Below are 12,374 nucleotides of genomic sequence, written 5' to 3'. Positions count from 1 at the left end.
GTGTGTGTGTGTGTGTGTGTGTGTGTGTGTGTGTGTGTGTGTGTGTGTGTGTGTGTGTGTGTGTGCGTGTTTGCACGAGAGTGAAGAAATTTCTCACCTTTTAACAATGAGAACTGGCAAAGGAAGAAGTAACAAATATGTGGGATGGCACAGCAGATGGCATCTTATTTACTTGTGAAGTTATATAGTAAATGCTTTCCATATCTCTCTAAAATAAATAAATAAATAAAAATATAAAAAAGCATTTCTGAAAGGTCATCTTCTATTTACCTTCATCCACTTTGCATTTTTACTTTGCATATCTGTTGCATGCTCTCCGTATCACATCTTAGTATAGCGAATATAAATTTTGGAAAAAGTTAAACTTTTTAATGCCTCTCAACTTTAAACTGCAAGTTTGAACTGAAGTCTGAGGTCTAAATGCAAAATATCGCATGTGCTATCACTGGACACATAAATTGTTCAGCCACGGCATTAAAAAACAGACGTTTTATGAACGTTAACTATCTTGCTAGAATGTCCAGCTGGCAAACTCATCATTCATGTGACACCTACCTAACACCCACCTAAACATTTCAGCAGGTACCATCCACAGCGATGGTACTCCTGCACAGCGGCACCATCACAGCGCTTTAGCTCTGTTCCTTGAACACATCAGAAAGCTCAAGGGTTTTGACCCAGCCTCCCCAAACTCCCCAGATCCCAGTCCAATCATGCTTTCACTGGATGCGCTGGAACAAGCCCTATTCACTGTCAATTTCCCAGTGACAGACACAACAGGATACCCCATGAGGTCCCAGTCAATTCCCTCATGTGTCACGGCTGTTTTGGCTGCCTACACAATATCAGGTTCTAATATTCTGGCTGATATGTGTAGAAATAAGAAAGAAATAAGGGACAAACATAGAATAAGACTAACCTTATGTCAAAAACAGAGATATGCATAAAGATGGGTAACTCACTCCAAACTCGTCACATCTGGATGCTGCTGGGCGTGACATATAAATGGACAGGATACTGTTGAGTGCAATTTGTGCAGGATTATTGTTGGAAAGAAGCATTTAGAAACGACTTTTCCTAAACATAACAGAGTCGTTTTTAGTGATAAAAACTAAACCAAACAACCAGTGAAAACGAAGAAAAAACCAAAATGACTTGGCCGGCATGATGTTGGATTTCTCTTTTTTAATCTGGGTTTATTTGAGAAGCAACTGTAGTCTTTATGAGATGTTTTTCAATACTGATTTCTTTTTATTCACAGGATTTATAGCCAGCTGAAGCTTCTAGCTGTTCATGTTTGCTTCTCTTGACTTGTAAAGCTTGACGTCACGCTCTGTTATCAACCACACCCTCACCCAAGCCTACATGTATTTGACAGCAGAGCTCATGAAAGGACAACCAAGCCACAGAGAGTGTTTATGATGAAGCGCTCTGTGTATTTTTATGCTTTAAGCTAGATTCTTGTGTTTTGCGTGCGAGTAAATGCATGAACGTTTTGATTGATAACCCCTCCACTGTATCATTGCAGCCCTTCCGTGTGCATTTGTGCTCAGAAACTCCTTTGTTCCCTCTCGCAGCTTTCTCTATTGCCTCTCTCAGTCTGCCCTGCCAGGTCTATAAATACAAGGACAAATCTGGCAGTGAGTTTGAGGAGGGTTCTTTTGCGCCGCAGCTCTCCTTTGCAGAGACACAATTAAAGCATGACAAAACAAAGTAATGTATATTTCACCCCTGCCAGTCATATATGCAGTGCAGAGATTGTGTTTAATGAACATTACCAGAGTGATCTTGAAAATGTCACGGGCAGCATGGCTGCTTCTAGTAGAGACGTGGTGCGACAGTGGATTTCAGTGTCGACATCGTAAAGTGATATTGTAGTTCCATTGCCCTAGTTACTGGATCCAATTTAGGGCATCGCTCAACCTTAAATTTGTACCTGTCTAGAGTAGCGGGGAAGCCTTGTAAAGCCGTAACAGGATGAGCGATCGACTCATCTGTTAGTAATGGGACTGAGCTCACTGGCCAGCTCTCATAATTTGACCCGGAACAAGCTTTGACAGAAACAGAGTGCCAGATTAAGATGTATTCCTATCACACCTCCCCCTTTTCTCCTTCTCCAGCGGCCTGCAGCCCCAGCCACTCCATCTGACTTTTTCCCCGCTGGCCGCTCTTATTTGCTGTGTAATTTCACATTAACCTCCCATAACCCGCGCATTGCAGGCAACACCAAAGCAACTTTCCAATCTGCGAACACTCCTCCCTGAAAGATAATAGTTTGCTTTGTCATTTTTCTGCCCCCCACCAATGCTCCACTCACGCCGACCCCCACCCGCCATCCGGGCGATAAACTGTAACACTGGAAAGAGCATCAATTTGCAGCAGGAGCTTCTGCACCACGGAGACCTTATGATCCCATTCTGCAGTATCAGACGCTTAGGAGATGAGGTAAGCCTGTTTCTTCAGCCTCCCTTGCTGGTTATCACCCTCCCACAGGCGGGCAAACAGAAGATGTGGGGTCCTCAGGGAAGAAGGGCACGCGTTACGCTTCGATACGGTTTTAGTTTTAACGGCTATTTTGACAAAACAGAAATCAAATCAGCAAAGTGACAGTAAAGATAGAGGTGAGATTCGGAGTAAATGAATAAAAATCCTCACGTATAACAGGAGGGTATATATATATATATATATATATATATATATATATATATATATATATATATATATATATATATATATATATATGTTTGTTTGTTTTCTGGGCATCAGTAATCTCTCTAGCTTGTCTGCCTTTATCGCTTTGTTCTCCACAGCCCAATGAGCTGTTATACTTAAGCCTCCCAAGGACAGCGAATGGCAGGTACAAAGTCACATAAAATAGAGCCTACTTAAGTCCTTTGGTATTTCAGTTAAGAATGTCACTTGCAGAAAGAAGGGCAGAGAGAAGAAATACAGACTAGCAGGTGGCGAGCGGGGATTACAGGTTTTTGTGAGAGACACAAACGCTGCTGTATTATTATGAATTGGTTTTGCTGTCGACAGGCAGGTTTAAAAAGAGAAGGCTTGGAAATGTGTCGATTCTTTTGGTTATGGTGATGGACTTTGCTTCCCTGTAGTCATCAAAGTCCTCTCTGCTCAATGGCTTCTGCTCAATTAAAAGCCCATTAGACAGGAGGTGCCTGGTTCCTGCATTTAACCTCACTTTGGTACTGCGGCAGTCACCTTTTGCCGGCAGGATATAATTACTGAATCTGAATTAGAAATCAGAAATATGTAACTCCGTACAAGGATGGTGCAGCCACCTAAAGCAGGAAGCCAGTGGTCCTTTCTTTAATAGGTTTTTATACCTGAACCTTCCCATACATTTCTGTGAGCTTTCCTGATGCAGCAATCACTAAACTCTCTGAAACACACAAACTTACAAGCTTTGTCACTCTGACAAACAAATCTGTTCAACTTCCTAGGCTTAATCAACACCTCTCAATTGCTGTATAAGAATTGTGTTTTGTTAGTGAGCAAGTTTAATCGAGAAGAACAAGTGAAACAAAATATTCCACCAAGTGGACCTGGGAGGGAAAAAGACGCAAGCAGTTCCTTCAGCAATATTATGTTGGGGGAGAAAATGTGTCAGCAAAGCTGCACACACTACAGTACAAGCTGTGGTCCAATGTGGATTTAATTTTACATTTTAATTTAATAATTTCTCAGTGTAAAAATGTATAACTTTCCATAACAATAGATAATTTGAAAGGGGATTTGAGAATCACAGAGATAATAGATCAGACGATGGGTGTAGTAGAGGTTGGAACTAGAAAGGCCTCGAGGAAGCGGTCTTTATGTTTATCTCTTTCAGTAAACTGCAGATCATCATTATAATGTCAATCAATATAACTGTCTCTCAATAAGATACACAGACTACAAGTTAACTAAGATGAAGACCTTCATGCATTTATAAATTTTGTTCATGATCAAGTTTGAGAAAACTGGTGTTTGAAGCAATACGTCTTCACAAGTGGAACAGAGCCAGTGGGTGCTACATGGATAGCCGAGAGTGTCTCCCTTTAAAAAAAACAACAACCTAACAGGTCATTTATTCAATCAAGTTATCACAGCACATAATTATATTCATTGAGACAGTTCACAAAAGCAACCATTATAAGCAGAGATGGGCAGTAACGTGTTACTGTAATCTGATTACTTTTTTCAGGTAACAAGTGAAGTAAGGGATTACTATTGCAAAAACGGTAATTAGATTACCGTTACTTTCCCGTAGGAACGCTGCGTTACTGCGTTACTAAAACCGTGATTTTTTTGCGAGAATGTCTCATGACAGTGACGTAAGCGAGCGCGCCAATAGAGACAACAGCTGTGTGCAGATCAACAGTGGATCATATATCGAGTGCAGAGAGAGTATGAGCGTGCAGCGTTTAAAGCGTGGAAGTACTGACCTTACTTTGAGTTTGATTCCATAAAAAGTGACAAAAACATTAGTGTCCGTTGTGCATGGGAAGAAAACTTCTTTTTACAGCGAAAACAAGCACCGAGTAGCTACGACGTAATGGGAAACTCACAGAGAAACTCGCGGATTCTTCCACTGACCGCTGCGGCACACCTGCACCAGGGTAAACCTCCGCCTGCCCCACTCCTGCTTTACAAATTCAAATTCAAATTCAAATTTTATTTGTCACACACACACAACCATACACATTATGACATGGGGGTGAAATGCTTGTAGCTGTACAATGCCCGACCATTAAATGACAGAAGAAAAGTTTTACAATATTTACAATTTACTACAAAAATTTACAAATTAACTTAGGAATTTACAGTAAAGAATGTGCAAATAGCAGAAGAGATTATAAAGATAAGGATTATAAATTATAGGAATTATAGGATTATAGGAAATGTGTGGTGGTGCGTGTGGTGACGTGTGTGAGAGTCCAGTCTTATAGTGACGTGTTTGGGAGAGTCCAGTCCTACACCTGGTTCAGGCCCCGAATAGCCTGGGGGAAGAAGCTCCTCCTCATTCTCTCTGTTTTGGCCTTAAGGGAGCGGAAGCGCTTCCCAGACCTCAACAGTGAGAAGAGTCCATTGTTGGGATGGGAGAGGTCCATCATAATCTTCCTAGCTTTGGACTTGCACCGCTTGGTGTAGATGGACAGCAGGTCAGGGAGCTCTGATTGAATGATGCGTTCTGCCGAGCGCACCACCCTTTGCAGATCTCGTCTGTCCTGCTTGGTGCTGTTCCCAAACCAGGTGCAGATGTTTGACGTCAGGACGCTCTCGATGGTGCAGGAGTAGAAGTTCTTGAGCACCTTCAGTGGCAGATGGAAGTCTCTAAGTCTTCTGAGGAAGAAGAGACGCTGACGGGCTTTCTTAACCAGGGTGTTCATGTGACAGGACCATGACAGGTCCTGAGTGATGTGGACACCCAGGTATCGGAAACTGTCCACTCTCTCCACTGGCGTGCTACTGATGATGAGGGGTTTGTAATTCCTCGCCTGCTTTGTAGTGAAGTCCACGATCAGCTCCTTAGTCTTGCTGATGTTTAGGAGGAGGTTATTCTCCTGGCACCAGGTCTCCAGGTTCCTAATCTCCTCCAGGTAGGCCGTCTCGATGTTGTCGGAGATCAGGCCCACAACAGCAGTGTCGTCAGCAAACTTGACAATGGAGGTGGTGTCGGATGTGGCTACACAGTCATAAGTGTATAGTGAGTACAGCAGGGGGCTTCAAACACAGCCCTGAGGCACTCCAGTGCTGAGTGAGATGGAGGGGGAGACTTGTTTTCCTACCCTCACTGATTGGGGTCTGTCTGTGAGGAAGTTGAGGATCCACTGACACAGTGATGAGCTGAGTCCTAGATCCGTCAACTTGGTGAAAAGCTTAGAGGGAATTATTGTGTTGAATGCTGAACTGTAGTCCACGAACAGCATCCTAACATAATTCCCTCTGCCAGTGTCCAGGTGACTCAGGGATGTGTGGAGCAGGTGAGATATGGCATCGTCTGTGGAACGATTAGTCCGGTAAGCAAACTGAAGTGAGTCGATGGTGGGAGGAAGTGAAGAAGTGATGTGATCTCTCATCAGTCTTTCAAAACACTTCATCACAATTGAAGTCAGTGCTACTGGACGGTAGTCATTGTGGCAAGCGGGCTGTTGTTTCTTTGGAACAGGGACAATAATGGACTGTTTGAAGCACGTGGGAACCACAGCTTGGGCCAGGGAGAGGTTGAAGATCTCCGTGAACACCGGTGCTAGTTGATCAGCGCAGGCTCTAAGGACCCGGTCAGGGATTGCATCTGGTCCTGCTGCCTTCCTGGTGTTCACCCTCCTGAAGGTGTTCCTCACGGCATGCTCTGTGATGACGAATGCATTTTCTTCACTGGTGCACTCCGAGCGCGCGCAGCCTTTTGTTGTTTTAATTGCTGCGGCGTCGAAGCGAGCATAAAATGTGTTCAGCTCATCAGCCAGTGAAGCATCGGCATTCATCATTGAAGAAGCTGGTCGTTTATAGTCCGTTATAGTCCGCAGTCCTTTCCACAGGCTCCTAGAGTCGCACTGTCGTAGCTGTGACTCTAGTTTTTCCCCGTAGCTCCGCTTTGCCTTTCTGACCGCGCTGCGCACGTTGTAGGACGCAGCCTTGTATAGGTCCATATTACCGGAGACAAGCCCTTCATTGTAGGCAGCGGTGCGTGATCTCAGAGCGTCGCGGATGTTTTTATCCACCCACGGCTTCTGGTTGGGAAACGTTCGGATGATAGTTCTTCCTGCTGTGTCGTCCGCTAGTTTCCTGATAAATCCCACAACCACTTCCGTAAACATGTTGATGTCATCAGAGCTGCGCCGAAACATGTCCCAGTCTGCGTCATCCAGTGCGTCCTGCAGCGCGGCCACCGATTGGTCCGTCCAGCGAGCAACCTCCCTCCTGATTGGTGGTTGCTGCTTTAGCCTTTGTTTGTAAGCTGGTATGAGGAAGATGGCGGAATGGTCCGATTTTCCAAATGCCGGCAGGGGTTGAGCCTTGTAACAGTTCTTGAACGGGGTGTAGCAGTGGTCTAATGTCCTCGTGCCCCGGGTGGGGCAGTTGATGTGCTGGTGAAGGTTGTGAAATGTCCGTTTGAGATTCACTCTGTTAAAATCTCCCATAACAATGAGTGCGGCATCTCGGTGAAGTGTTTGTTGATGTGTGAGAGCCTCATGTAGCTCACATAAGGCAGTGTCCGAGTCCGCGTGAGGCGGAATGTAAACAGTGCAGGCAATGACCGCAGTGAATTCCCGAGGGAGATAGAAAGGGCGACACTTAACGATCAAAAGCTCCAGATTGGGCGAGCAAGAGCGTGTGAGTGGGGAGATGTTTGTGCTGTCGCACCATCTGTTGTTCACCATCAAACACACTCCACCACCTCTTTTCTTCCCCGACTCCTTTGTCCTGTCCATGCGGTAAACTGAAAAGAACCCCGTCGGCTGCATAGCGTGGTCTGGTATCGCTGGGTTCAGCCAAGTCTCGGTGAAGCAGAGGAGGTTGCAGTCCCGAATGTCTCTCTGGAACTTGATTCTGGCTCTGAGGTCATCAAGCTTGTTCTCGATGGATTGAACATTGGCTAGCAGGATACTGGGCATGGGTGCGCGGTGTGCGCGAGCCCGTAGCCTGTTCCTGATGCCGGCTCTTTTACCTCGAGGCCGTCGCTTAGGGTCGCGTCCTTTGTTCTCTCTCAGGATCTCCTTTGGCCAGGTTGGGTCCGGAGTTAAACATGGTGAAATGTTCGTGTACTGCAGACCAATAGAAACCAAAGTGTCTCTACTGTAGCGGATTTGTGTGTTTTGCATGATGCCCATGCAAGATTATCGCAGATATAGCAAAAAGTGACGAAAAACTGCAAAAAGTGGAGAAGTTAGGGCAGAGCATCCAGCACGGCAGCCGACCTCACCGGCGCCATTTTGTCTTAGTACAGGTGAAAATAGAGCAACAGGACCGCTGAGTCTTTGATGTGATTTATTTTCTGCTGTTTTACTTGCATCCATTTGAAAGAGTGAGTGTAAACACACAAAAAAAATTATGTGCTGGAATGTGCAGAAAATAAGTTTAAATATTAAACACATTTCTTCCAGTCAGAGAATGTTGCATATAATTAAATGTTTGCTTGATGCATAAAGTTAAAAGATTAAAACTAATAAAACAAGTTTTAAAAAGAGACTTTTCCATTTGATCACATTTTGTATGATGGATTATGCAGAAAAAGTAGAACTGGGCTGAAAGATCTATCGCTTTATCACCTACTCAGGTTGTAAATCGTGTTTTTAAAAAGTAACTAAGTAACTAAGTAACTAAGTAATTAATTACTTTTGAAAATAGATAATCAGTAAAGTAACGGGATTACTTTTTGGGGGAAGTAATCGGTAATTAGTTACTGATTACTTTTTTCAAGTAACTTGACCAACACTGATTATAAGTATGGTCAGCGAAAAGAAGGTGAAGTGGTTACACAAGAGTCCATGTAGGGAGCATACAAAGATGAGGTTACAATGTGTTGTACTTTAAGACAGGAGACCCTTGAAACTTATTTATTGCATCTATAAAAGTGAAAATCTTGTATTTTTTTTTTACTGTTTTTTAATCAACCTAATGTATATTGTTTTTGAATCTGTAACCAAACAGAAATGAAACAGATACATGAATATTATTCCCATACAGTATTTCCTAACATTTGATCTATATAGTCTACCACTGGTATGATTCAAGGCATGCTTCTATTGGTTGTGACAGGTGACTGACACACTGTATGGCTAACCCTATGTCATGTTACTAATACAGTCAAAAGAAGTGATATGCGTGTCAGTGTTTAGACAGTTTTGCTGAAAATGTAATTTCTGTCACAAAAAGACCCCAAAGCACGCCAAACTTTACTGCTTCATAGGTTCTGTCCTCTGATCCTAAAACAAGCTCAGGAGCTGCAAATGCATTAAAAAAAAAGATTCAGCATTATTCATTATCATAATTATTGCATCATTAAACTGCAACTCAACCTTCAACAACGAGTAACAATTACCAGGCAGAAAAGATGAGGCAAAAAGTCTTTTATCATAATATTAACACGTGATAGTTGCGAGATGTTAATAATTTTAATTTCATTTAATAAACTGTAATCACACGCTGCAGAGAAACAATAAGTACCTACTACTTTCTGATTTGTGGGTTGATGTATACAATGTTCTCCAGGTCACTGCTCATATAAGTTCATTAGATTTAGTGTACATTACAGCAACTGAAGTCTTAGTCATACAACCAGCTCTAGATTAGCTTTGGTGTCACATCACTTTAAAAGGGGGACTAGAACAAGGTCCCTGCGCTAAAGCAGTGCAGCTGTGAAGTCCGAGGCAGAAATCTCCTCAAAGGCTTTGTACGAGCCTTAAAAAAGCTGAAAACTTCTGGACAAAAACACTAGAAAGACAACGTGTGAAGGCAGCAAAGAAATCCACAATCACTAGTGCCACAACAATCCTGGCTGTTGCAGTGTTGTGTTGATTGCACACACAATATTTTATCCCTCCAAACAATTCTTTCACATGCTCAGAGCACCGCTTTGATGTTTCTATTGTTCTCCAAAGTGCGACTTCAGTGACATAAACAGAAAAGGAAAAAAAAACTGCATTCACTTTCCACTGCATTGATTTTCATGCAGTTTCTAAAATAAAATAAAAATGACAAAAGCTGTATCTAGTTTGACATTGTGTATTTATTTTTGGAGTCTGAGAATGTCTTTGTGTATATATATGGGTATATGAGGGTGAAGAATTGTGAAAATACATGCATTTATATAAGGACACATAAACACAGGTAGAGAAAGAGGAAAGCGGAGGAAACTTGCCTCCTCATTTAAATTCGGGGCAAGTTTACTACATGCCATGTGCTAATAGGACATTCAGTGCAGTCAGTGCAAAATTAATGATATAAACCACAGTATTTCTCCCGCTGGTTGCCATTAAATTTACAAGAGTGACATTCGCAGTTTTCTATTTAATATGAAAACTGGCATGAGACAGTTTCTGGCCTACATGACACCTCCTCAACTCGCCTACAGCAGGTACTAAGTACAGAGGGTCCAGTGTCTTGTGGAAGAAGTCCTGAAAATACATAATAGTACACTTTGATGGAACATGCTGCGTCTCACCTTAAGCTTATACGTGCATGCTGGCAGTGGAATTGGCTTTTTATCTTGACGTGATTAGCTAGTTTCTTTCCAAAACCTCCTTCAATTCCTAATATTAAGCAATCACTGAGAAACTACTGAAGGTTAAAAATGGTCCAAATTCTTTTGACTCCAGTGAAATGATCCCTGTGCCATTTTTTCCAGGTGTAACAACAAAGCATAATGTCAAGGCATACACTAAAAAGACGATTTGGTAGCTTGAGTTCGTTAGATGTTACGTCAGCTAGCTAATTGACATCAAAGATTATATAACGTCAGAAAACCAAAAAAAAAAAAAAATGTACAGCACTGCTACATCTATCGATCTAAAAAAATATGAGCTAAAACTATATAACAGCATGCTATAGAGGCTTAGTTAAGTTCGGCTAGTTCATATATAATGATCTGTTACCTCATTGCTAGCTTCCACAGACTCTATGCATCCATCCATTTTCTTCTGCTTCAGAGGTGCTCGAGAGGTGTGGTACACCCTGGACAGTTTGCCAGTCTATTGCATGACTATATATAAAATCTGTGTAATCTACAGAGCTATTATATGGCTAATATACATTTACAGTTAAATTGCTCTCAAAAGCAAACATGCTAAAGGTTGCTGCACCTGGGTCCCTGAACAGCACAGACCAATACCATTTTATGGCAGGAAAAAAAGACACAAAACAGGAAAAACATCAGCTAAGGTGAAGATCCAGGGGGTCAGTATTTAATATGTGGAAATGCTACAACTTAGCCTAAGACTGCTTCTTTCTGAGGTGTTTAAATTTTTGATGTTCAGGACAGAGTGAGCCTGGAGGCTGTAGTGTACACTGTGAGCTTTTAAACCCTTAGCTTAAAGACATGCTACACAGAAATACTGCTGACACAAAGCTGTCTATTCAAAAACATCTAAAACAGTGGAGGCCTGCACCCAGAAGCTGAGTCAACTCATATGGCCGCTAGTCGTTTTACTGCTGCATGCATGAAAAAGAAAATATGTAAAAGTAAGAACACATCCACATGTGACTTTCTGACTTGAAGAAAGTATTACAAAGACATGACTGTTCCCTGCACTTTTGACCTCACCTGAACCTGCAAGAAGCTCTTGCAAAATCCACTAATCCTCAGGCTCAGGCTATATTTGTACAGTTTATCAATTCTAACACTAGTTGCATGGTGGTCTGTTTCAACTTTGCACAGTAAATGTCGCAGAGGATAAGCAAAACATAAATAAATAAATAAAAGAAGTGGATGAGGATAAATGCACAGTGCACTCAATGATAATGTAAGTTCTGCCTTACATTTCATGCAGTAAAAAAATAAAGCCAACCAAACCTAAAACAAGTCTTTTTTTGAAGGCTACAGAGCCAGCCACAGGGGGAAAGAAACAGGTGTAGAGCTGTAGCTGGAAGAAGAATGTACATGACATAAAATGAGCAGAAACACAGGCAGACATACTTCTTAGGCCTGTAGTCTGGGATGCTCCTGTCCAGGGAGATACGATCACTGAGCTGAGCATTGTAGCCATACTCCTCGTACTTCCTCTCGACATCGCGGCTATCTTCTCCCAGAGTGGCAGCAGCTCCCCCCTGGCCGAGGCCTCCGGGCCCTTCTACCAGCCCCATGGGCTTTGCTAAACCTGCCAAGAAAATAACACATGCGACAGACAATTATACAGATGTAGCCATGAATTCCAACACAGAGCAGACATAGAGAGGTGAGAAGAGGGGGCAGGTGATTGACATTGCCTAGCAGTGTGAAGAAACTGGTGCACAGCAGCTCTGAGACCCAGGAATCCATAGGGTACCATTACAGTGTCTGTCAATGAAGAAGCTGCAAAACACCCACACCGACACACCGTCACAGGGAAGAGCAAAGAAGAGCTGAAGCTGAGAGACACCGTGGCAGAACGGCCAACTCTACAACAGACACCAGACAGAATTTATACACAACTTTAGGTCACATATGGAACAGCGGGCATGAAACTGTCAGTGGTTAATCAAGTGTGAAAGGAAAAACTCTCTGAAACCCACACTGAGAAGGATAATGATTATAGTTTTACCTGGGTTGCAGATGCGTTTTGTACAAGTTACCATTTTATTAATGCATATCACTTTGATGTCATCAAATCAAAGCTCCGTATTACAAAGCTAGATGTGCGTTGTCTTTTTGTTTGTACATTCAGATTAAAATGTTC

The 12,374-nt window shown here is 42.6% G+C and overlaps 2 protein-coding genes across 2 annotated transcripts in view; both read right to left on the bottom strand.

Annotated features, from left to right (window-relative positions):
- atad1a (ATPase family AAA domain containing 1a) overlaps positions 1 to 12,374 on the bottom strand; it is a 190,799-nt gene that overhangs the window by 144,449 nt on the left and 33,976 nt on the right. The gene's annotated exons all lie outside the window — the stretch shown is intronic.
- galnt9 (polypeptide N-acetylgalactosaminyltransferase 9) overlaps positions 1 to 12,374 on the bottom strand; it is a 107,007-nt gene that overhangs the window by 81,357 nt on the left and 13,276 nt on the right. Inside the window, exon 2 of the mRNA XM_026186141.2 lies at positions 11,636 to 11,816. Coding sequence (XP_026041926.1) covers positions 11,636 to 11,816 — 181 coding nt within the window. The remainder of the gene's footprint in view (positions 1 to 11,635; positions 11,817 to 12,374) is intronic.

This window comes from Astatotilapia calliptera, chromosome 12, assembly GCF_964374335.1.
Source record: "Astatotilapia calliptera chromosome 12, fAstCal68.1, whole genome shotgun sequence".
NCBI lineage: Eukaryota > Metazoa > Chordata > Actinopteri > Cichliformes > Cichlidae > Astatotilapia > Astatotilapia calliptera.
This window is presented reverse-complemented; position numbering and strand designations above follow the sequence as displayed.